The sequence below is a fragment of the Diabrotica virgifera genome, chromosome 6 (assembly GCF_917563875.1).
Source record: "Diabrotica virgifera virgifera chromosome 6, PGI_DIABVI_V3a".
Classification (NCBI taxonomy): Eukaryota; Metazoa; Arthropoda; class Insecta; order Coleoptera; family Chrysomelidae; genus Diabrotica; species Diabrotica virgifera.
Window position 1 is genome coordinate 79,539,118 of NC_065448.1, and position 26,518 is coordinate 79,565,635.

Here is a 26,518-nt window from a genome sequence, read left to right on the forward strand (position 1 = left end):
GACTTTTTTAGAGGGTTTTTTTTTGAGAATAACTCGAAAAATATACATTTAATCAAAAAAACTGTAGATACCAAAATTGTATCTTTTAAAAACACAAACAAAATCCTTTTTTTATAATTTTTCTACGACCAATAGAAACCGAGAAACGTCATGTTAAAAGTTAGCTTTTCTCGTCAAATGCATAATTTGAAATATTCAAAACCAAATAACGGGAAAACTTTGCATTTTCAAGGAAAACTTACAAAAATCTTTTTTCAAGTAGACAATTAGACCTTTAAAAAAAATAATAAAAAGTTTTTAGCATAAAAATTGAGCGACTTATGATCAAAATAAATTCGGTACCTACTTTTTTTTACGAAAAAATCAGTGAAAACAATCCCCTAACTACCCTTCTAATTAAAATTTATCTTCACCCTTCTGTAGTTCCTTTTAAATATGCATCATCAATACACACAAGAAGTATGACCTATTTAAAGGCCCAATTTTAGAAAAATTGGAGGTTGATTTTTTACAATTTCGTGTTTTTCACCATTTTCTTCAAAATATCTCCGAAAATACTAAATATACGAAAAAAGTGATGGAGTACTAAATTGTAGCTTTTTTAATATGTAAAATTTTCCTGTGCATAGATTTTATTTACAGTAAATATTTAGCGAGGTATAGCTGTTTAAAACCTCTATTTACGAGGAAACACCCCCTTCCTTTAAACTCACCCCAAATAAAAACTAAGGGATCTTACGGAATTTAATTTAGACAGTCTTATAGCTCTTCAAAAACCCTACAAATCATTTTGTGGAGAAATTTTAATTATCACCCAAAATGAAGAAGCTATGTTTATAAAACGATTTTTTTTTTCGAAGAATTCAAGAAAACCCGCTTGAGAGTATAATAGAGCATTTTCAATGTAATATAATACCACAGAACCGGTTTTTCGGCAGTAATACGTTATATGTTCCATTTTCTCCATTCAAATCGAAAGATAGAAAAGAAGAAACATCTGTTCATGTGTCTGCGTCTGTGAGTGTAATAGATTAAATTACTTTAAAAAATTGCAATGTTATTAAGGGTGTTTTTTAAGGGTGGAAATATTATATTATATCCTAAAGCATAAAATAATCATTATTTAACCAATCAAAACCAAAGTTTACCCATATTAAGGTTTACAATGTTTTTATATAATTTTTGACAATAAGGGGTAGTTTACACCCCTAAAAATAATCAGTGCCCTTAAGCATGATATAGAATATAGAATATGAAGTACAGGGTGAGATGATCCCAATCCCAAATTTTTATGCAAATCGATGCAAGCCGAAATCATTCTTTTAGAATAAATAAATTCTTTATATATAGCTCCAACAAGGGTGGTTTGAAGGGTTGAAATATTATGATATTAGATAGAAAATGAACTAGATTGTAAAATCAGCCTAATCCCAAATTTTTTATAAATCCATGCTGGACGAAAAAATTGCGAGGTTTTGCCATTTTTTCAGCGTCATTTTCTGGTCTATAATAATTAATAATTATTGTAAAGCATCTTATACATACCTTTTTTTCAAATGTGTTTAATGAATTATCCATAGACCGAAGAACATGTTGTAAAGTAATTACCGCAGGTGTTAATTCTATATCACATATATCAATATCATTTCTTTTTACAATAGGTATCACATTTGCATATTGTTTTTGCACATGAAGGGAAATTTGGTTTAATATCAGCTGGATATACGATTTGTCACATCTCATGCTAATTACCTTCCTGAAAAATATTTGTTAATCCCAAAATACTAATATACACTTGAGAGCAAAAAATCGACTCACTCACTGAGTTGTACACGTTAGATGGCTCGAATTTCCTAAACTCGTTGTCCGATTTGAGTGATTTTTTTAGTATGTTATAGTTATATAGCCTTATTCTTTAAGAAAATCGATGTAATAATATTGTTGCTAGACAGGTAAATGTCATTTTATACCGGCTGTAATAATCATACTGCGATTTTTTCTTAAAGTTCGGAACACCCTGTGGAATATTCTAGCATAATATAAAATATTTAAATTAAAACTCAATTGTAGCCTTAGGCTTTCTTAACATTTTGTTTTTTGATTCATTCGCTTGTGTTCAGAGTCGGATTTAAGGCAGGGGGCCCCTGAGCAAAATTGGTGTGGGGGCTCTACCTCCTACCATTAAAAAAATGTTGATCTACTTTTATAAATATAATTTTAAATAATAAAAAGTACAAGAACTGTAACTTGTTGCAGTAAAATATTAAAAATGATATAGTGGAGTCAATGAAGGTTTTCACCTCCGATTTCGTTGAACCTCTATCGATTTTCATGAAAATTGGTAAGTATGTAGAGGATACCTCAAGAAACAAAGGTGACATGGTGCCAACTTGCGCTTTTACCCTGGGGGGGGATGCCACCCCTTCTCGGGGGTGGAAATTATTTTATTAAAAATAATACCACTAATCGATAGAGGGACAAATTATAAGTAAAATTTGTTATATAAAGTTATTTCAATAAATCAATAGTTTTTGAGTTATTAAAGATCAAAAGTTTTGATTTTTCCTGAAAAAAATCCATGTTCTAAAGCAGTTTTTCATAAATAACTCAAAAACCATAAGTTTCTTCAAAAAAGTTGTTATTACCAAAATCGAAGATAATATAAAAATAAATAAGCTCCTTATTCGAAAAATCCTTTATTACATATACAAAGTGAGTTATATGCAATTGAATGTATATTTTTTTTCCGCGAGTCCTCAAATCTTAGTATTCAAGCTTAAATAACAGGAAAACGATGCACTTTGTTAAATATAGATATTAAACATTTTAATAAACTACTTAAAGGTAACTATCAAAAAGCTATATAAGTAGTCGATAGCATCAAAATTAAGCAAGTTATGATGGAAATAAGAGGACCCTTTCAGATTTTTTAGGGAAGAATGAAAAATGAAACATACGTCATTTCCACAAAAATTAAAATTTATAGTAACCCATTTAAAACTTTATTTATTTTAACATGAGTAATAACTTCAACAATTTTGACCGGTTTAAAACGCATATTTTTGAAAAAAAAATACGATTAAAAAAAATTAGAATTTTTCAAATTTTCGTGAGTTTCATTTTCTTTTGATAATAACTCCAAAAATTCTCGATATACTTAAAAAATGGTAGAGAACAAAATTTTAGTTTTAACTTTATTTAAGCTTTTTCTTTTTTTAATATTTTTTTACGACAAAAAATAACCGAGATAAAAACACTTACAACATAAATTTTACTGCGACAACCATGTAACCGGGGCCCTTTCACCTTGTATTTAAAAAAAATAAAGGATTTAGAAAATTATGTTTAATACAGTGTTATAGAACTTTTACTTAGCTTTGTAATGGTTTTTGGATAAATCTCATATTTCAAAATTTAACGGAGTTATTTTAAAAAAACCAATAACATTTTCTTTGAAAAAATTTTATAGCGGAGATTTTGTATGTATACAGGTTGTGGGAAGTCCAATTAGTCGTTTGTTGTAGGAGATACGAAAAAAGTTTATTTAGGTGAGATTGGGGCATAGATAATATCAGAATTTAAATACATTTCCAAATATACAGGGCCACCCATATTGACAGGGTGAAACAAAATTATCTTTTGTTTAATGGAACACCCTGTATATTTTTACATTTTTGGATTCTCCTCTATGTTTTATTTCTTAAAATATCAGGTTTTGTGATGTTATACGAAGTAGTTTAAAAGATAATTACGTTTTTATTTTCAAATTTCATAGCAATATTCACCCCCTGTATAATTGTAGTGATTTGACATCAGAAAATCAATTTATGTTCAAGTGATTTTTAATATAATCTATTATTGTTAAAAATTATTAATCTAGCAAAACGTTTAATTTTAGCTAATACAGGGTTGGTCGAAACTGAATGAGTGTTTTCTCAAAGTTTGAGAGTATGAGTTTTCTCAAACGGAGCAGCCTGTAATGCCTGTAATGAGCATTATAATGAAATGCTATTGTATGGCACTTTATTATTTCCCACCCTGCCAGTGAGAACTGAATTTATTTTTGAAATCCCTAACTTTATTTAATTATTAATTATTTTAAATATTGTAAACGATTAAAAAACAATCAAATTAAATTGAAATGAATAACCAGTGTATATCTTCCACATTTACTTCATATTTAACGTAGCCTGTACCATAACATTGCACAGATTATTATCCCTGTATTGGCGGTGTGCAAGTACTTGGAAGGGGAAACGAGAAACGACCCTGCGCGAGTCGCGGAGAAATATTGCAACTATCTTAAATAATTCATATTGTCAATTGAAATTGTCAAATTGACGTATATTTCATACCTTCTGTCAATTAAGCAGAAAAATTATATATTGCTCCACAATATTGATATGATATGCAATTATTATATAAAGGAAAATTTAATTAATCTTATTTTGCTTGCAGTACTGCATTTTAATAACTAATTTTATTTACTACATACAATTGTTGACGTTTTCATAACATAACCTGAATCTTATTTTTTCTTCTTATTATTTTTTGGACTATGGCCTTGACAATTATCCAGTAACCAGGACTAATATAATTGGCCAATATAATTAAAAGTGCGAATTTTAGTACAGAGCGTAGAAATAGGGGTCGCTTTGCCGAACTTGCACGGTCCCAATGCAACGATATACCATGAGTGTGAATTCATACTTGAGAAATGTCCTATATCCAGTCTCACAAAAAAAAGGGATTCCTCAAACATAATATATATGCAGACAAAATCAGCCAAAGTGATTTGCGATATCTAATTAAAGGCCCTACCAAGTTGGTTTTGTTGAATATAGCATGGAAGCACGACGATACTTTAGTGATAAGCGTATTTTTCGTAGTAGCTATAGTATGTTGTTTTATATTATGTATTACCTATATTAAATTAGTTTTAGTATGTTTCGTTTATCTAAAAAAATGTAAAACAAACAAAAATTCTGTTTTTCTTGTAGTTGTTTTTTCGTATAGATATTGTTTTATATTGTAGTAAATTGAATTTAGTTTTAGTATGTTCCGTTTGTTTGTAGAATTATATTTAATTAGATTTGCTTTAATTACTAAAATAAATAAATTTTCAATTATATTTTATGTATTTGTGGAAAAGGAAACCTAGCATTAGCGGCCACATTTCTATAACGGCCAATTGTTTTTTATTTTTAGTGGCCGTTATTGTCAGGTTTTACTGTACCAATAATATTTTATTAAATTATGAAATATTATTTAAATAAAAAATTTATAAACTTGATAAAAGAAAGTTTGCTTAGAATGTACTCCTCTATCTAATTATGGGGTTATTTTTAATAAAATAGTGTTCACCAATGAGAAGGGGTAACATCCACCCCCAGGATAAAAGCGCAAGTTGGTACCACATAATTTTTGTTTCTTGAGGTATCCTCTAACTACTTAACAATTTTCATGAAAATTGATGGAGGTTCAACGAAATCAGGGGTGAAAACCTTCAGTGACTGCCTTTTTGGAAATATAAAAGATTAATTTTTTTCGTGATTGTCGATTTGTTAATTTTCTGATTTTTGGTTGCTATAAGGTTTAAAAAATTAATAAAAATTATAAATCATGCACATAAATGTAAAAAAATATTTATTTTACTTAATTAAACAAGATTGCTTGAGCCAGAATGCTGAAATCTGCATTTTTATCATTAAAAAAAAAGGTGGATTTCACCCCTAAAATGCAGAAAGCGCAACTTGGTGCCATATCACTTTTGTTTTTTGAAGTATCCTCTAACTCAGCGGTTCTCAATCTCTGGTACATGTACCACTGGTGGTACATTTCATTATTTGAGGTGGTACGCAAAACTCAAAACAGCCAAAATCAGCACCACCACTGGCACAATTATAGTTAATTAGATCACCTAGCTAGACAGGTATTTTAGTTAGGTGGTACCAAAAATAATAAAAAGTATTTGGTGGTACCTGACTCAAAAAGATTGAGAACCTCTGTTCTAACTAATCAACAAATTTCATGATAATCGATGAAGGTTCAAAGAAATCGTGGGTGAAAACATTGAGTGACTACACTTTCAGAAATATAGAAGAATAAGGTTTTCGTGATTTTCGACTTGTTAATTTTCGGATTTTTGGTTGCTATAAGGTTTGAAAAATTAAAAAAAAATGTAATTCATGCACATATATATAAAAAAAATATTTATTTTTATTAATTAAACGAGATTACTTGCGCCATAATGCGGAAATCTGCATTTTTTACAATTTAAAAAGTAGGGGTGTATTACATCCCTAAAATGCAAAAGCGCAAGTTGATGCTATATATCTTTTATTACTTGAGATATCCTCTAACTACTTACCGATTTTCATGAAAATCAATGAAGATTTAACAAAATAGGAAGTGAAAACTTAAAGTGACTGCACTTTCAGGAATCTAAAAAATAATTTTTAAAAAAGGGGTGTATTTCACCCCTAAAATGCAAAAAGCGCAAGTTGGCACTATGTCACCTTTGTTCCTTGAGGTATCCTTTAATCACTCACCAATTTTTATAAAAATCGATGGAGGTTCAACGAAATCTGAGGTAATAACTCATATCCACCTTCACTGACTCCACTAATAGTAAGATAGATTGTTTTAAAGTCTAGAAACTTTTCGAGATATTTTAATTGAAAATTTCTTGATTATGTGGGACATATCTAGTTGCATTAAGACATCGTGGCCAATGCTCATTGTAGTGAGATCATTCAAAAAATCTTGGCCCATCATAGACGGAAGTCGATTTTTAATTAACTTAAATTTTGAGAATGATCTCTACCCACTGCAGTTAGTTAGAATCACAACTAAATATAAACAAAGTGTCACCTCAACATTTGGAAAAGCATCATTCATATTCTTGTAGCAGTTGGTACATTTGAAGTTCTTTGCTTATATTTGATGAGCTGATTTCCTCTTTAAATGTATTGAAGAATCTTACAAACTGTACCAGATGGACACATAAGTTTTCATCTAAATCATTGCTGTAAATGTTGGTAAGTTGATGATAATGTTGGTGAGTGAGCTTCAATTTCATTGAGAGTTAAATTTTCCAATTTTCCCAAATCATGTAAAAATCCAAAATTGGAATGAATGGATTCATATGCAGAAAGCCTATAGTCCTGTCGCCAGGGGGGGTACAACGGCCTCCTTAATTCAGATGGACTTACCCAAGCTTTTTTTATATATTTTGACCCGCAGAATACGAATTTTTTGGGTAACAGTTGATCCGGATGTCGATAAGATTGTTATAGACAAAGAACTTGAGGAATTACATAACAGCGATTTCTCGCAAAACAAAACATATTTTTGTATTTTTTGGGTCATTTTAAGCAAAAAATATTCTTACAAGTTTTTTCGTAGAATGCATAGTTTTCGAGATAACCGCGGTTGAACTTACAAAAAATCGAAAAATTGTAATTTTTGAACCCTAATAACTTTTGATTAAAAAATAAAGTATTCTTGTTCTCATGATCATTTTTCAGTGCGTCACAGTTTTTCGATTTCTCTCTAATGCATTAAGTTAGATGAGACGGAAAAAGCGGTAGCTCCGTGATTAAACACAAAAATAATGCAGCATTATAATGGTTATACATATACATAAGATGTCTATTCCTAACCTACGTTTGATTCGTTGATATTTAGAATGCGCGTTTTTTCTAGTCAATTAAATACACGTATTACGAACATTTGACGAAATCTTCGTCCATTTTGGCCATTTTTAGAAGTGTCAAAGAGTCAAGTGACGGTTATTATTCAGGTCATTATTTTGTGTATCTGTCATTTTGAAATTTCGAATTCGACTTCCCTTGTGTTTCACAACGTTTTTGTGCATTATTTTGTGTTTTGGTTTAGAATTTAGTTCGTTAAAAGTTAGTCATTGGCGTGAGGAGGCTAGAGACATTTAAGATGTACCGAAGAGTGCTAAATATCTCATGAGTAGATAGAATAGCCAACGTGGAGGTAATGAGACTTACGCATAAGGAACGAGAAAAACTAACAAATAAGAAGAAAACTGAGATTAATGGGACATGTGATGAGAGATGTATATCTAATACTCCAGATCATTATGCAACAAAAAGATCCATAGTAAGGAGACGTAACTCATGGCTGAAGAACCTTAGGAACTGGTTTGGATGTAATAACAATGAATTATTTAGAGCCGCGGTTTCAGAAATAAAGATCTCTCTGATGATTGACAACTTTTGAAGCGGAGACAGCACCTAGAGAAGAAGATAAAAACATAGTTTATGGATAGTTTTGTGTCATTTTCCATATTTATAAATTTAATTAACAATATTGTTTACTTTTTAATTTTATTCCCCTTTATAAAAAATACCTACACGTTAACATATTGTGTAAAAATCAAATCTACTAAATTACTAATTAGTTTAATTCCACAAGCTTTTCACCTATGGCTAAGTACGATTCTGGAATCTGTCAGATGCGTCAGTAATTACATGAAATAAGTCTCGACACACCCAATACAGTATATGACGTCATAATTAATGACGCACTGAAAAATGATCATGAGAACAAGAATAGCAATTCTGCTTACCGCATTTGAAAGTTTAAGTCAAATTATATCGGTTTTGATTATTTGCATTGCTAAAAATTTATTATTTTATTGTTAAACAAAGCTATAAACACCTAGTATGTGAGTGATGTTTTCTATGATTTCTCATTTAAAATCGAACGAGTAGGTAGAGTAGCTACAAGTGCAAGCGAGGCAATTTCTACGTAGCATGAGTTAAAACGTATGTATTAGGCACGGGAAACACTATGTGTTTATAGATTAGTTTAACAATAAAAAAATTAATTTTTAGCAATGCAAATAATCAAAACCGATATAATCTGACTTAAACTTTCAAATGCGGTAAGCAGAATTGCTACTTTATTTTTTAATCAAAAGTTATTCGGGTTCATAAATTGCAATTTTTCGATTTTTTGAAAGTTCAACCGCGGTTATCTCGAAAACTATGCATTCTACGAAAAAACTTGTAGGAATATTTTTTGCTTAAAATGACCCAAAAAATACAAAAATATGTTTTGTTTTGCGAGAAATCGCTGTTATGTAATTCCTCAAGTTCTTTGTCTATAACAATCTTATCGACATCCGGATCAACTGTTACCCAAAAAATTCGTATTCTACGGGTCAAAATATATAAAAAAAACTTAAGTAAGTCCATCTGAATTAAGGAGGCCGTTGTACCCCCCCTGGCGACAGGACTACTATGACTTAAAGAGGTAATGAAGTGACTGAAATTTTGAGTTCTAAACTTCTCTGATGTTCTCATATCTTTCGAAATTGTTACGTCTTGACTGTATAATTTATTTAAGTGTTCTAAGTGCTGCCACTCCTGAATTAAGGTCAATATTTGGATCTTGAAGAATACGACTTGTTTGTCCTCCCTAATATCTTCTCTGCTTCCAGTAAACACATTCGATTATAGGTACAAACTATTTGCAATGCTACGAGTTTTAAATTGTTGCTCATAGTCTTCCGAAATTTTGGATAACGCTCCTTTAATCTGATTATAACCTTTAACTAGTCCTTTTGCGGCATTACCTATGCATGACCATCTAGTAGTATTTGCTCTTTTAGTCGCTTAAAGACGCAGCTTTTAAACATTCTGTAAAGTTGTATCTACATGTAGAGGAAGTGAAAAATACAAGAAATTCTAAGAAATTATTTGTTAATTGAGTGATATGAACTGAATAATATTTTGACTTCTTAATCCTTGAAACTATTTCATTTAATACGTTTTGACACATCGGATGTACAATTTCCTCACATATAGTTGATGAAAGATAGTTCGACATGTCCGCTTCCAGGATTTGAATATTTATTAATATGATGCTTCACATTAATCATATTCAGCTAATAACAGGAGTATTCCCAAATAATTTTCATTTTGTGATGAATTCGACAACTCATTTTCGCTGCGAAATGCTAAATCTTGTTCACAAATAAACTTTATAACACTAAGATTAGTCTTTGAGTTACCATTTTCCAATAATTCTTTATTTCTTCGGCCTGTTTTGCTATTTCAGTATCAATACGCCCAATTCTTTCGTGTGCTTTAGACATTTCGTGATCTATAATCCTACTATCTGCATGTTTCCAATCACAAAATCCTCTGTGGCTAAAATGCGTACGAATACTAGATAAGAATTTACAAACGAAGCAATACACTCACCCGGAGGAAGGTGAAAAACATAACCATGGACAATGTATTATATTATCACTCCTACGCTCCTTCAGTTTATACTTGTCATACATTGTCGAGTTTCTGTATCTCCTGCCAATATCTGTTTAAATGAACCTCTTATGTTTGGGGCTTTGTGGGAGCCCCCGAAATGTGGGGGCCCCGGGCAGCTGCTCACTCTGCAACCCCTTAAATCCGGCCCTGCTTGTGTTCGATAATAAAGGAGATATATACTTTTATATTATAGTCCATGTCGTGAGACCGCTCCCGTCTGAAAAAATTTCTGATTCGGTTTTTTTTGTGGATTCCTATTCAAAAATGTCCCCTTTAAACAAATCTGAAGGGTTCCGGGCGGAATTTTTGGGCAGAAATTTTTTAAACATTTTTTTTAAACAAATACAAAAGATCACGTTTCTTGCTCTGAAATATATATTTTTAGGTTTTTTGGGTCATTCTAAAAAAGAAAGGTATCTTGTAATTTTTCTCAAAAATTGATAGTTTTCGAGTTATGAGCGATTTAAAATCTGCAAAATGCGAAAATACGCATTTTCGAGGCTTAAAAACTCATATTTAAATTAGTATTTTTGAGGTTGCCAGATACTTAATTTGAAGGTTAAACATTCATCTTCAAGATTCTGAAGAGTGATCGCGTCTAACTTTAATTTATACCGTTGTTTTTAATTGTTAAATATGCATGTTTATCCGATTTTTTTGCCGGTGCGGCGCGCTCTATTTCAAAAATCTCCTATTTTCCTCCGAAAAATATTTTTTCTAGATTCTTTGGGATATTCTAAATAAAATAAGTTTCTTGACATTTTTCTCAAAAGTTAATAGTTTTAAAGTTATAAACGATTTAAAATCCGAAAAATGACAAAAAAACGTATTTTCGGTTTTTAAATCGCTTGTAACTTTAAAACTATTAACTTTTGAGAAGAATGTCAAGAAACTTTTTTTATTTTACCCAAAGAATCTATAAAAAATATTTTTCGGAGGAAAATAGGAGATTTTTGGAATAGAGCGCGCCGCACCGGCAAAAAAATCGGATGGACATGCATATTTAACAATTAAAAAACAACGATTTAAATTAAGGTTAGACGCGATCACTCTTCAGAATCTTGAAGCTGAATGTTTAAACTTCAATTTAAGTATATAGCAACCTTAAAAATACTAATTTAAATATAAGTTTTTAAGCCTCGAAAATGCGTATTTTCGCATTTTTCAGATTTTAAATCGCTTATAACTCGAAAACTATTAATTTTTGAGAAAATTTACAAGATACCTTTCTTGTTTAGAATGACCCACGAAACTTAAAAATAGATGTTATGGAGCAAAAAAACGTGATCTTTTGTATTTGTTTAAAAAAATTATTTAAAAAATTTCTGCCCAAAAATTCCGCCCGGCACCCTTCATATTTGTTTAAAGGGGACATTTTTGAATAGGAATCCACAAAGAAACCGAATCAGAAATTTTTCCAGACGGGAGCGGTCTCACCACATGGACTATTACAAATGTATGCTATTTGGTCTTGATCAATATCATTCCAAATCTCGAAAGCTACTGTTTCTACCACTAGTGATCTAGGAGGTGACAAACGCTGTCGTAGTCTTCTGCCAATTATGTCCCAGAAATGTTCGATCCGGTTAAGATCTGGACTATGCGATGGCCAATTCAAAGTCCGAAGATTTAACTGTTGTAAATATTCGGTTACAGTTCGTGAACGTGAGTTCTTGCATTATCGTGCATTAGCAAAAAATTGTTACCAATATAAGGAGCCGATAGCATGGTACAAGTCCTTTCTATGTAAGATCACTGCTTGAAAACACCCATCGCAGGTCAAATTCCTTGGAGCGCGTTCCATTTCCACCAAACAACAACAAAAAATACAATTCTCAAAAATTAACTTCACTAAAAACATCAAAAAATTACTCTCTCGATAAATTATAATTTTAGCGCTTGTTCAAGACCAAAAAAGAGATATAAATATTGGTGTACTATTTCAATACATATTTTCCAACTACCAGCACCACGAAATCGAAGGAAACAATTTGTACGTATTTGAAAATTATAATAAAAATTTAAATAAGACTCCCGTTACTAACTATCTACATCCCCATAGTAAGGAAGACGGTAGCAAATACCCCATTCTTTTACATTGGTGACGCAACTCATAAATATTGGCGATATCATTTTAAAGTCTTCTACTTTAAAATGTATAATATACGTCTGAATTGCCAATATAAATGAGTCAGATGAAATAAATTATTAGAAGAATTTTTTTACTTAGCAACAACATGTTTGTTTATTTTAATAGTATTTTGTATTTTGACAACGAAACCCGATTTGGGCTTCGAAACGTTAATAAATTCATTTTTTAGTAAAATTGTGGCTTATTTCCCATTAAAAATACGTAATTATAAAAATGCCACAAGGAAATAGCTTCAGAACAACAACAAAAAATACGGACTTAATTGAAACTTTAAATAAATAAATCTACTAATTTTCACCACAAACCAGACACTTTTTGACTGTTAACAATTTGACATCCATTAAATTGTTAATTTCTCATAGCCTACTTTAGGCTTGTTTATTAAACTAAGCAGAAAATTTATGTATGTCAAAACAACAGACTAAAAATTGCCAATGGTTTCTTTAAACACAAAGATATACACAAATTTACGTGGACGCAACCAACCCTTAATCTAAAATCAATCATCGACTACATCATTGTGAAACAAGTTTCAGAGCTAAAAATAAATGCTGTTAGAGTCATGAGAGGAGCAAGCTGCGACTCTGATCACTTTCTAGTTAAAAACAAGATTGTAGTTCCCTATATTACAAGCAATGAACATCAAATCGAAGAACAACTAGAAGAAATAAAAGAACAACTAAAAGTATAACCTTCAAAGCTTTATTCATGAAAGTACTAAAGAGCTGTATCAAAGAAGACTAGATCAAAATCTCAATGAGCATTTAGAAAACACAACAGAACTATATCAAAACATGCTATGGGCAATGCAGAAAAGTGCCAAAGAAGTGTTAGGAGAACAACCAAAAACCAAACCAAGCAATAAACTCTGGTGGAACGAGGAAATAGAAGAACTAGTTTTGACCAAGAAGAAGCTTTACCAAAAATGGTTAAATACTAAAAATGACGAAGATCGAATAGAGTACAACAGAATAAAGCGAGCAGTGCGAAACACTGTTATAAAGGAGAAAAACGATTTATGGGATCGCAAATGTATGGAGATAAACACATATATAGGTGGCAGGAAAACCAAAGAAGCTTGGAGATTTATAAATTCCGTAAAAAAGAATGATAAAGAAAAAGTACCCATACACTGTATACAGTCACAAAAATGGATGGACCACTATAAAAAATTGTTAACAGAAGAACGAGGCGAATATCTAGAAAATATAGCTACACCAGGTATAGAAATAGAAGGAGAACATATAAATATCGACGTAGAAAGTTTGATAAAAGCGGTGAGAAGCTTAAAGAATGGTAAAGCTTGCGGTCCAGAAGGTATTCCAGCAGAACTGATTAAAAATGGAACAGCTAAGCTATTTCGAATGCTAACAAAAGTCTTCGTCGAATTCTTAAATGGACATCCAGTGCCTCATGAATGGGAAATGGCTTACATCTCATCCATCCATAAGAAAGGAGATAAGCGAAATTGCGAAAACTACAGGGGAATTTCGGTGACCAGCACACTCAGTAGACTGTATGGTAGAATACTGAGAGACCTAATAGAGTCCGAATATAGCCAATATGAAGAAGAAGAACAAGGGGGCTTTAGAGCTGGCCGCTCCTGTACAGACAACGTATTTAGTTTAAAACAAATTATAGAGAAAAAAACAGCCAGAAACAGAGAAGTGCACCTGGCATTCGTTGACTTACAAAAAGCTTATGATAACATACCCTTAAATAAGATGTAGGAAGTTCTACATGCTTCACCAGTAAGCTACACTCTCACCAATGCATTAAAAAATCTATATGCAGGATCACGTTCACGAGTAAAGATAGGAAACTCACTTACTAACAGCTTTCCAGTAACTAAGGGGCTTAGACAAGGATGTTGCATATCTCCGACCCTGTTTAAAATCTACGTTGCAGCAGCACTTAAAGGTTGGAAGAGGAAAGTAAATGGAATGGGCATCGAGCTAAACAATACATGCCTCTACACGCTCCAGTTCGCGGACGACCAGGTCGTAATAGCAAACGACAGGGAAGACATAGAATACATGATGCGTAAGTTGGTCGAGGAATATTCAAGATGGGGATTGGACGTCAATATAGATAAAACAAAGTACTTATGTGTTGGTTCAGAAGAGAACGATATTCATCTTACTATGGAAAATAATCAAAAAATTAAAGCCTGCCAAGATTATAAATATCTAGGAGTAACATTTGATAAAACTGGAACTGATGACAAAGAAATTACTTCCAGAATTATACAAGCAAAAAGAGCAATCCGATGTCTCAATAATATTCTTTGGAGTACTCAAATATCGAATAAGAGAAAATTTAATATCTACGAAACTATGATTAAGAGTAGTTTATTATATGATGCTGAAACTTGGAGGCTTACAGAAAAAAACAAAAACAAAATTGAAGTAGTGGAAATGGATGCAATCAGAAGGTCATTACGTATATCCAGAAGAGAACATATCAGAAATGAAGACATTAAAAATCGAATGGGAATAGAAGGAACAATAATGAAAGATATAGAGAGAAGACAACTGATCTGGTATGGACACGTAAACAGAATGAATGACGAGAGACTTCCAAAACAATGTCTGGAATGGCAACCTCCTGAACATCGGAAGCGAGGGAGACCGAAAGTTAATTGGACCACCGGCATCCGGAAAGCGATGAGCGCGCGAGACCTCAGGGATGACCTGTGGCAAAATAGGAAGGAATGGAATTTGGGAATCGGACAACGCCGCAAGACGTTCTAAACCGATCATATATATATATATATATATATATATATATATATATATATATATATATATATATATATATATATATATATATATATATATATATATATATCGATAAAAGGTACGTTGTCGCCTCGCGGTGAAAACTATGACGACCTCGCCTCACCCTTGTGTAGTTCTTTTTTGCAAAAAATATATGCATATATACAATAAGGGGAACTTTCTAATTAAGAGTCTCTAAAGAGGGGAAACTATTTTAAATGTTTTTTTATATATAAATTTACGATTAAATCCAATGCGTTGTCGCCTCACAACTATATATGACTAAGAATGAAAGCCGGTACGTTGTTGCCTCAGACGGCGTTGCCAAATATTCGAAAATGAATAAAGGATTGAGTGGGTCGAACTTTGGTGCACAGCGAGAAGTAGTGTAGGTATTTTTTACGGATATAGGTAAAGAAATAGTGGGAATTTGTTCACATGTTCCACTGTTGTTTACATTAAAAATAAAGGATGGTTATTTTTGATATTTTAACCTTCGGATGACCAAGCGGGGGAAATTGTGACCCCAGCGTATGTTTTTCTTTAATAAATTCAAAAGTATTTTCAATTTTTAACTCATTATTTTTTTATTTGACTTTAATATCATTCTAGATATCCTCATATTTTGAAATAAAAAAAATTCCCTATATTTTACGAATAAAAAATATAATCTGAAGTTGATGTTTAGTAAAATGACGTCTATTATGTGTAATTACAAGTAGTTTTACGCTAATGACGTCGACTTTGCAAAGTAACAAGACACTTACTCAACATACACACTACACATGACACTAATACTTATGTCATGACTGGCTGAATGACATAAAGTCCATGCCAAAAAAAAACTTTATTTTTTTGTTAATTGTCATTTTTGACATTTTTGACCTGGTCATTCCCCCCCCCCCCCTTGGTCTTCCATGTAACAGAAAAAGGTTGGTCATCGGAAGGTTAAATAAGCTTAAGATATGAACATGGTTTGTTTGGATTATATGTTTAAAATTTTTTTATTAGCAGATATTCCAAAGCTAGTATTTTGCAATAAATTAAGCTAAGCCAAATTATTTTGTGTGAATTATTGCTCTTATACAGTAAAATTATAAAGGCTCTTAACGATATAATTTATTATTTGCAGTAAACATATTATTACCTATCTCACAGAAAAAAGTGTCAACGGTTTATTTAAAAATTTTAATTAAAAACCAGTGAACAGTATACATAGCTGTAAAAATGTTCCAACAAAACGTATTCTTACAGCAAAGTGTACGAAAATAATCTATAAGGTGGTGAAGGTGGGGTGGTTTTAAGGGCGAAAATGGTTTTCTGAAATTTCTGGCTAAACATTGCATCGTTTAAAAAATTCAACGCAAAAGCTGTGGGCGATAAAAAAATCTACAATTTGTGTAGTGGTCTTTTTATCCTAATCTCAAAAAATTTTGAGAAAAACTCAAAGGTAGGTTTTAGGTACCTATTTAATTTTTTTCTTCTACAAAAATGATTTCATTATGTTTTGTTTAAATGTCAAACCCATTAATTGAGGCGTTGGTTAGATGTTTATTATATCTAAGAATAAAAAAAAATTATAAAAATAGCAACAAAAAGTAAAATAAAAGATTTCTATATTTTCACTTAAGCATCATATAAAAAACTTACATATGCCATAAATATTTTATTTTTATAAGATGTTGAATTTTTGATTTTATAATATTGGAATTCATCTTTTTATCTAGATGGATATACGCCATATTGAATATAATTTGAAAAGTGTTGGCACACATGAATAAGGCACATATTATGAATCTCATATGAATCTCCTTCGGAATCTTCCCTTGCTTGGTTTTTTGATGCTTAGAGTAGTTTTTTATTTGCATAGTACTTATCGTCACTGTCCGTTCTAAATTATTTACTTGTTTGAGCCAGAACGTTATCTTTTGCAACCAACGCTTTACTTTTTTTAACTTCTTGCATACCTGCAATACTTGGAAAATTAATATTCGTATTTTGAAGATTGCTTTTTTTATTTTCTTCCGCATTTTTAAATCGTGGTGAAAATCTAGTTCTTCAAGCGATTTTCCTTTATATTCTAAATGAAGAGAATCCCTTTCCATTACTAATAAAAATTTTGACAATTTTACGGTTTGATAAATGTCAGCATGTAATTCATATCATTCATCATGCATTTTTTCGTCATGCCCCATAAACTTGACAAATTCTTTAGTTTAATTTTTGGACATACTTAAAATGTGTGCTACTGTTGCAATATTTTTGCGTAATTTGTTGCTTGATATAGCTTCAGGGTTTGTTAAATTCATTTTGCTTGTCAATTTACGGATCGAAACATCCCCTTTGTCCCATTTTAGCTTACTGCCTGGAACTGCAAACATATAGTTAATAACGTCGGACGACGTCAGTCATGTATTTATGTCTATGTTTTATTAAAGTTTCTATGAAACCTTGCAACATTTTTGGAAGTAAAATAACAACAGCTCAAGAGCCTTTACCAGAACACACTGGAATTTTTTCTCCTCTCGTAAGTGCCTTTTCTTCTTCTGTTTATCTTTCGTTACTAGTGCTGAATTTTTAAATACTGAACATTACCTATTCGTCTTCTGTTAAAAATATTGGCTAATGCTAGAGCATAGTTAACTAAATTTTTATGTTTCAAAATTATCTATATTACTCTCAAACGTCTTCTGACACTTCACACCAATTTTAATACTTTCTTCTCAGAATATTTTAATATCACTTACAAGTGGTACTAGCTTTGGCAATTTTTGTTCTTGTCAGCAACGTTTTCAAATTATGTATTTATAGCCCTTGGCCAATTCCTGTATTTGTCTTTCTGTTGAACACGTAAAATCAGCTGATTCTTTTAGTATTAAATGGAGGTGTTCATAGCAACATAGTTTTAGATACGTACCCAAGTGCAACGCGATAATACGAGTAGGAGAACTGAAGGTTTTTTAAAACTATTATATACATATAAAACTAAAGACTAAGTAGTTTCGTGTTGCAACGAAATTGAAAATGGTTATTCATTTTTGATTTACATGTTTACTCTGATTGGAGTACGAAGGAAACCATTCTCGTTGGAACTTTACCGCGCTGGGCAGATGAGACTGAATTATAAATTGTAAAATTCCCTCATCTTCCTTAGTCTCAGCATCCGTTATGGCTTGGAAATTTTAGAAGCCTCAAAGGTGTAACCAGAGAAGGTTCCCATTGTTTTCAATCTGGTAGGATGTGGAGCAACATTTTTGGTATTGTTTTATGTGCTATTAGGTTGAAAATTTAGTCTTTTGCTAGCAGTTGCCGCTAGGTCATCCCTGCCATTTCGTTCGTTGCAATTCGTGACTGCACGCCGGGGTTTGTCCTAGTTGGGTCAGAGAGAGCAGCATATGCGCCTCCTGATGAGAGACTAATAAGTTTCGAAACCTGTAGAGGCGCTTGCAGCGCTCTCTGATTGGACTAGAATATGATGCGCCTGTAGTTTCGCGTTGCAACGAAATTGAAAATGGTTATTCATTTTTGACATATAAAACTCTTGGAACACTTGAGATCGTCAAAATTTTTGGGTCTTAAAATATGCTTTAAAGCAATCGTATTATTATTTACCATCGTTCTATACTTAGTAAGAAATATAGAGAGGGTTCGCATTCTTCCACTATATGCATAGTTTATGCCCTTCCCTCTCTCTTATGGTTTTTTAAGTAAGAACTACCAAAATTAACGTAAATGTAAATGCTATACATCTTTCGTTTTGTCGAAGATTCTTGTTCCTTAACATTTAATTTGGGGACAACGTTTTTTGGATGTCTTGTCAATTTATTTTTGTTAGTTTCTCATTTTATCGTCCTATTTTTTTTGCTTGAAATATTACTGTTGTCATTTCTATTCAAACATTTTAATGTCAGAATACGGGTTTTTCTTTCAGAGCAGAAGTAGTAAACTTCTGATGTTCGATAGTGTTTTGTTGTGTCATTTTTGAGATTTTTGAAACTGTTGCTATACTGTTCAATGATAAATTCCTCTACGAAATTTACTTAGATTGACTCCCGTTTGCATGTCACTCACATAAAGATATTTATTTTGGTTTTAGTTTTTTTATTTGAGTTAAGCCATTCAGGTTCATTTTTGTGTTTTTCAACATTCTGTAATTTCGATAGTATATCAGTGTTTATCCTCTGTCATAACTGTTATTTTTTTTCCTACTGCGTTTACAGAAAAAATCATTTATGTTCTTACTTTTGTAAAAAAGTCACATCATATAATGAATTCTTTATTTTTAGGATTAAATTAATGACTGGTTAGAATTTACCTATCCTTTCGTCTTTATGATCCTTTGGGGCATAGACTTGTTCAGTTCCATAATATAATAACTACTTAAGTATTACATACGCTCCATGATTACTAATATTTATTTTGTAATTTTTATTAATTCCTATGCGACCAGCTAACATATTTTTATTCCGGCACACTCTCTTATAGAATTTGTTTATACAGGGTGTCCAGAAACTCTACCTACAAACGAAGACAGGCGATTTCTCAGATATTTTCCTAAGACAATTTAACCCAATTCACCTAGTCCGAAAATGCTTCCTAAGGGAGCTAGAGCTCTTGGAAGATGGCATCTAGTAATTAGTTTTTCTTAAATACCTCCAGAACGCTTCTATTTAGAAAAACGAAATTTGGTATGCCTATTCATCTTCCAGGGATAAATCGATTCCATCCATTGTGAATTTTAAGTACCGGTCATAGGCGTCTATTTTGGGTAGGGCAACGGTTATTTTATAGCATAACTTTTCTGTCTTTAGCGTTTAAGTATTTTTGACTCTGGATTTTTAAATTGTGAGGTATTCTAGAATTAAAAGGTACTCTTGCTTTAAGTCGGTAGTACACATCGATTTCTAGAAAATTTTATTTGAAAACTTTTCGTTTTTTGAATTTGAAAAGAATTAAAAAAAAACGGTGTGTTTTACCAACTTGAAGCAAGAGTAACTTTTAGTACTAGAATACCTCATAATTTAATAATCTAGTGTCAAAATGCTTAAAAATTAAAGACAAAAAGTTATGCGATAAAATAACCGTTGACCTACCCAAAACGGACGCATATGACCGATACTAAAAATTTGCAATTAATGAAACCGATTCATCTCTGGAATATAAACAAACGTACCAGTTTTTGTTTTCTAAATAGTTTTTTTTTAATTCTTTTTTAATTCAAGAAACGAATAATTTTCAAATCGATTTTTCTAGAAAATGGTATATTTTATGCACTTAAAGCAAGAGTACCTTTTAGTACTAGAATAATTCACAATTTAATAATCCATAGTCAAAAATGCTTAAAAAGTAAATACAAAAAAGGTATGGGATAAAATAACCGTTGCCGTACCCAAAAAGGGCGGCTATGACCGGTACTGGGAATTCATAATGAATGGAATCGATTTATATCTGGATGATAAATATGCGTAATAATTTTCGTTTCTCTAAATAGAAGCGTTCTGGAGGTATTTAAGAAAAACTAATTACAAGACGCCATCTTCAAAGAGCTCTAGCTCCCTTAGGAAGCATTTTCGGACTATGTGAATTGGGTTAAATTATCTTAAAATTATCCGAGGAATCTCCTTTTTTCGTTTGTCGGTAGAGTTTCTGGACACCCTGTATAAGGCAACAATTTTAAATCGTAAGCTGCAACTTATATCATAAACTTTTTAATACCCAATGCAAACTGAAAGCGACGTTGCCAAAATCTGAGGCGACAAGGTACCGGTTGTTAACCAAAAAGTAGAATTTATATGCTGAGGCGATAACATACAGCCAGTCACTGCTGCAATGCCGATACTAGCGCCAGTGATATACTGCCGAACTAACGAACCAAAAAATAGTGAAAAGGGGTACGTTGTCACCTCAAAACTATTTTTTGAACATCGACTCATAAGGTGGTTTGAAAGCTGTCCTGAAATTTTCAGCCCAAAACGTTGTCGCCTCACCAAAGTGAGGCGACAGCGTCATATATGAGGCGACAACGTCTACCGATTCACCGTTTCTGAGGCGACAAGGTACCCCTTATCAATATATATATATATATATATATATATATATATATATATATATATATATATATATATATATATATATATATATATATATATATATATATAGAAAATGAGGATTTATTGATGAAAAACATCGCTAGTTGTTAACGTACCAAACTTTTTTATTCTCCAACATAAGCAAATAAATCAAAAATAATATGTTAATGAAGCCTAAGGCTACAATTGAGTTTTAATTTCAATATTTTATATATAGACCAGGGTAATAAGCTAGAAATAGACCATGTTCGGGACACTTAAAGATCCAGGTAGCTGACTACTTTTTTAGTTATTGTATACCTATAGGATGAAAACCTACCTGTTTCTTGCCTGGAGTTCGCGTCCGTTTTTAATTATTAACAAATTAGTGCAAAAATCGCGATTTTTTCGATTTTTTGCACCCCATTCAAAAGCTAAATAGTTGACATAAAATTACAAAATTTAATTTTTTACAACATTAAAAAACCTTCAAAATGCCGATTTTTGAAAGTTAAAAAGTTAATTTGTTGCTACGCAAACTGCAAAATAAGTGAAAATCGTTATTTGTTAACAACTTTTACAAAAACTACCTTAGAACTTTAGTGTTTCAATGAAAGTTGGCTATTGGGGTACTTAACAAACCCTCAAAATTTGAGACCGATCCATTAATTAGTTTATGAGTTATTCTAATTGTTTATCCCAGAGACCTTTATTTTGCAATAACATAAGACAGAAAATAATGAAGATGGGGCAATTCTGAGTATGCCAAATGAAAGTAGAAAACTGATACTATCAAAATGTACTAAAAAACGATAAAAAGATTATCTAATATAGTCAAAAATCCTAATGTCAAATTTTTGAAATTTTGTAGTTTAAAAATATTTAGAATAACTTTAAAAATATTGTCTGTAGAAAAAGTAATTTTACATATTAGAAAAGCTGGTATTTTACACGAATTTTTAAAAATGTAGTTTAATTGGTGACTAGTCGTGGTAAGTGAAGGGGGAGCTGGGAGCCGACAAATGCACGAGTTCAAAAACTATAAAAAGCAACTTAAAACTACTATCATTTTCTATATCTTGGGATCTACTGAATATATTTTGATCGTTCTTTTTTTAATTTGTATGTAATTTTTTTGTACATTACAAATATGTAATTGGTCTATACATTTATTAATTAAAAAAGATACCAAGTTTTTTGTAAAAGGTATATATTAAAATACCCTAAATAAGGGTCACAATACAAAACGTTTTCGGATTAAGGAATCCATCATCAGTGTTTAAAAGCCAAAAATTGAATGCTGCGCCACCAAAATGTATTGGGTAAAAGCCCTTTAAATGTAAATGATATGGTTGTTTTACATATTTATATAAAGATCATCTGATGTTAAAGATATGCCTGGATGTTACCCAGGGCAACACAGGACTCTTCCCACAAAAAAAATCCAACCACGTGGGAAGAGTCCTGTGTTGCCCTGGGTAGCATCGAGGCATATCTTTAACATCAGATGATCTTTATATAAATATGTAAAACAACACCCGTGTTGAGCTGCCCCCCCCCCCCCACTTGCAAAAATTAAAAAACAAATAGCCCTGATTTATGAGCTATTTATGAGCTCTCATATTCCGCAAACTAAAAATTTTGAGCTCGTTCCACTGAGCAGGAATTTAATACCCTAGTGGGGGGGGGCTGAGTCAGCCCCCCCCCCCCACTACTTAAAAATAGGAATATTGAATCGGTTTTTGCGGCAGAATTACGAGCTATTTATGAGCTCTTGAAATTATATAGTTTCGATTTTTGAGCTCATCCCTTTCACCCCCAAACAACCCTTTAATTGATTTAACTTAAGAGAAAGATGCTGAGAAAACTTAAAATATATCGTATTGCGAATATAATTCCTATAGCTTATATACTCTAAGAATAAACTATTAAATCAAGAGCATTTCGATTATTGAGCTACAACCCCTTCGCCAGAAAACCACCCTATCTTCCCGGCTTAAGAGCAAGTTGTATTTAAAATGCGTTAAACTAATTATTTGGCGACTACATATCATTGAATAATTTATAAGCTTCCAAATTACGCGCATTTAGATCAGTAAATTGCAATTTATTTTGTATAGTGCAGTCACTGAAGGTAAAAATCAACGATTACCTTCAATTTCGGTGAACCTTCATCGATTTTCACGAAAATTGGTCAGTGGTTAGAGGATACGTCAAGAAACAAAGGTGACATGGTACCACCTTGCGCCTTTACCCTGAGGGTGGATACCGCCCCTTCTCGGGGGTGAAAATTATTTTATAAAAAATAAATGCACAAATCAATAAAAGAACAAATTAAAAGCAAAATTTATTATATAAAGTATTAAATAAAATAAGTCAATACTTTTTAAGTTATTAAAGATCAAAGATTTTAATTATTTGTGAAAAAAATGCATGTTTTGAAAAGGTTTTTTGTAAATCACTGAAAAACTTTAAGTTTTTACAAAAAAGTTAATAGTAGTTTAATTCGTATAGCTTATATTCTAAGAATAAACTCTTAAATCACGCGTCTTTCGATTATAGAGCTACAACCCCTTCGCAAGAAAACGACCCTATATTCCCGGCTTAAGAGAGAGTTGTTCTTAAAATAATTTAAATTAATTATTTGGCGACTACATATCGTTTAATAATTTATGAGCTTGCAAAATATACGCATCTCAATTATTGAATTGCCATTTTCTTTCTATAGTGCAGTCACTGAAGGTAAAAATCAACTAGTACCTTCGATTTCGGTAAATCTCCATTCATTTTCACGAAAATTGGTGAGCGGATTTTGATACTATCAACTTTTTCTGCATCTTATTTTTCATAGGTATTTCTAAGTACTTTGACAAGTATTTAGTACCTAAGTGTTATAAAATGCATCTCTTTCCCGTTATTTAAGCTTGAACCCTTAGATTTTAAGTCGCGGAAAAAAATATACATTTAATTACCAATAACTTACTTTAAATTAACATTAAAGGGTTTTTCAAGTAAGCAATTTATTATATTTTTTATTAGCTTCAATTTTAGTGATGAAAACTTTTTTGTAAAAACTTACAGTTTTTGAGTCATTTATGAAAAATCGCTCTAAAGCATGCATTTTCTTTCCAAAAATTAAAATATTTGATCTTTAATAACTCAAAAAGTATTGATTTATTTTAATCACATTATATAACAAATTTTGCTTACAATTTGTCCCTCTCTCGATTTGTGGGGTTATTTTTAATAAAGTAATTTTCACTCCCGAGAAGGGGTGACATATACCCCAGGCTAAAACCCCAAGTTGTTATTGTCAATTCGTGAAAATAAATGGAGATTAACCGAAATCGAAGGTACTAGTTGATTTTTACCTTCAGTGACTGCACTATAGAAAGAAAATGGCAATTCAATAATTGAGATGCGTATATTTTGCAAGCTCATAAATTATTAAACGATATGTAGTCGCCAAATAATTAATTTAAATTATTTTAAGAACAACTCTCTCTTAAGCCGGGAATATGGGGTCGTTTTCTTGCGAAGGGGTTGTAGCTCTATAATCGAAAGACGTGTGATTTAAGAGTTTATTCTTAGAATATAAGCTATACGAATTAAACTACTATTAACTTTTTTGTAAAAACTTAAAGTTTTTCAGTGATTTACAAAAAACCTTCTCAAAACATGCATTTTTTTCACAAATAATTAAAATCTTTGATCTTTAATAACTTAAAAAGTATTGACTTATTTTATTAACTTTATATAATAAATTTTGCTTTGAATTTGTTCTTTTATTGATTTGTGCATTTATTTTTTATAAAATAATTTTCACCCCCGAGAAGGGGCGGTATCCACCCTCAGGGTAAAGGCGCAAGGTGGAACCATGTCACCTTTGTTTCTTGACGTATCCTCTAACTACTGACCAATTTTCGTGAAAATCTATGAAGGTTCAACGAAATTGAAGGTAATCGTTGATTTTTACCTTCAGTGACTGCACTATACAAAATAAATTGCAATCTACTGATCTAAATGCGCGTAATTTGGAAGCTTATAAATTATTAAATGATATGTAGTCGCCAAATAATTAGTTTAATGCATTTGAAGTACAACTTTCTCTTAAGCCGGGAAGATAGGGTGGTTTTCTTGCGAAGGGGTTGTAGCTCAATAATCGAAATGCTCTTGATTTAATAGTTTATTCTTAGAGTATATAAGCTATATGAATTATATCCGCAATACGATATATTTTAAGTTTTCTCAGCATCTTTCTCTTAAGTTAAATCAATTAAAGGGTTGTTTGGGGGTGAAGGGGATGAGCTCAAAAATCGAAACTATATAATTTCAAGAGCTCATAAATAGCTCGTAATTCTGCCGCAAAAACCGATTCAATATTCCTATTTTTAAGTAGTGGGGGGGCTGACTCAGCCCCCCCACTAGGGTATTAAATTCCTGCTCAGTGGAACGAGCTCAAAATTTTTAGTTTGCGGAATATGAGAGCTCATAAATAGCTCATAAATCAGGGCTATTTGTTTTTTAATTTTTGCAAGTGGGGGGGGGGCAGCTCAACACGGGTTAAAACAACCATATCATTTACATTTAAAGGGTTTTTACCCAATACATTTTGGTGGCTCAGGCATGCAATTTTTGGCTTTTAAACACTGATGATGGATTCTTTAATCCGAAAACGTTTTGTATTGTGACCCTTATTTAGGGTATTTTAATATATACCTTTTACAAAAAAACTTGGTATTTTTGTGATTTATGGTATACAGCCAGCTACAGGAAGTTTATTTCCTCGTGAATTTATTAATTAATAAACAGTCTAATTTGTTTAAACAATTTCTGAAAAAATAATTTTTTCCCAAAAATCCATGATTTTAATCATACTCTCCCTATTAATCATAGAAAAAGTTAAGGTATACTTTAATAAATAAATTATCTTCAATAAATAATTATCTAATACAAATCATTTATTTATTAAAGTGTACTATAACTTTTTCTGTGATCATTAATGATACTATGATTAAAAAAAAATAGATTTTTGTAAAAAAATTATTTTTTCAAGAATTGTTTAAACAAATTAGACTGTTTATTAATTAATAAATTTATAAACAAATTGCATATTTGTAAGGTACGTAAAAATTACATACCAATTAAAAAAAGAAAGATCAAAATCCATTGAGTTGATCCGGAGATACAGCAAATTATATTCGTTTGAAA

At 31.4% G+C, this 26,518-nt stretch overlaps 1 protein-coding gene across 1 annotated transcript in view; it reads right to left on the reverse strand.

Moving 5' to 3' along the window:
* LOC126886465 (uncharacterized) overlaps positions 1 to 26,518 on the reverse strand; it is a 59,603-nt gene that overhangs the window by 9,366 nt on the left and 23,719 nt on the right. Inside the window, exon 2 of the mRNA XM_050653417.1 lies at positions 1,546 to 1,756. Within this exon, the coding sequence (XP_050509374.1) occupies positions 1,546 to 1,756 (211 nt within the window). The remainder of the gene's footprint in view (positions 1 to 1,545; positions 1,757 to 26,518) is intronic.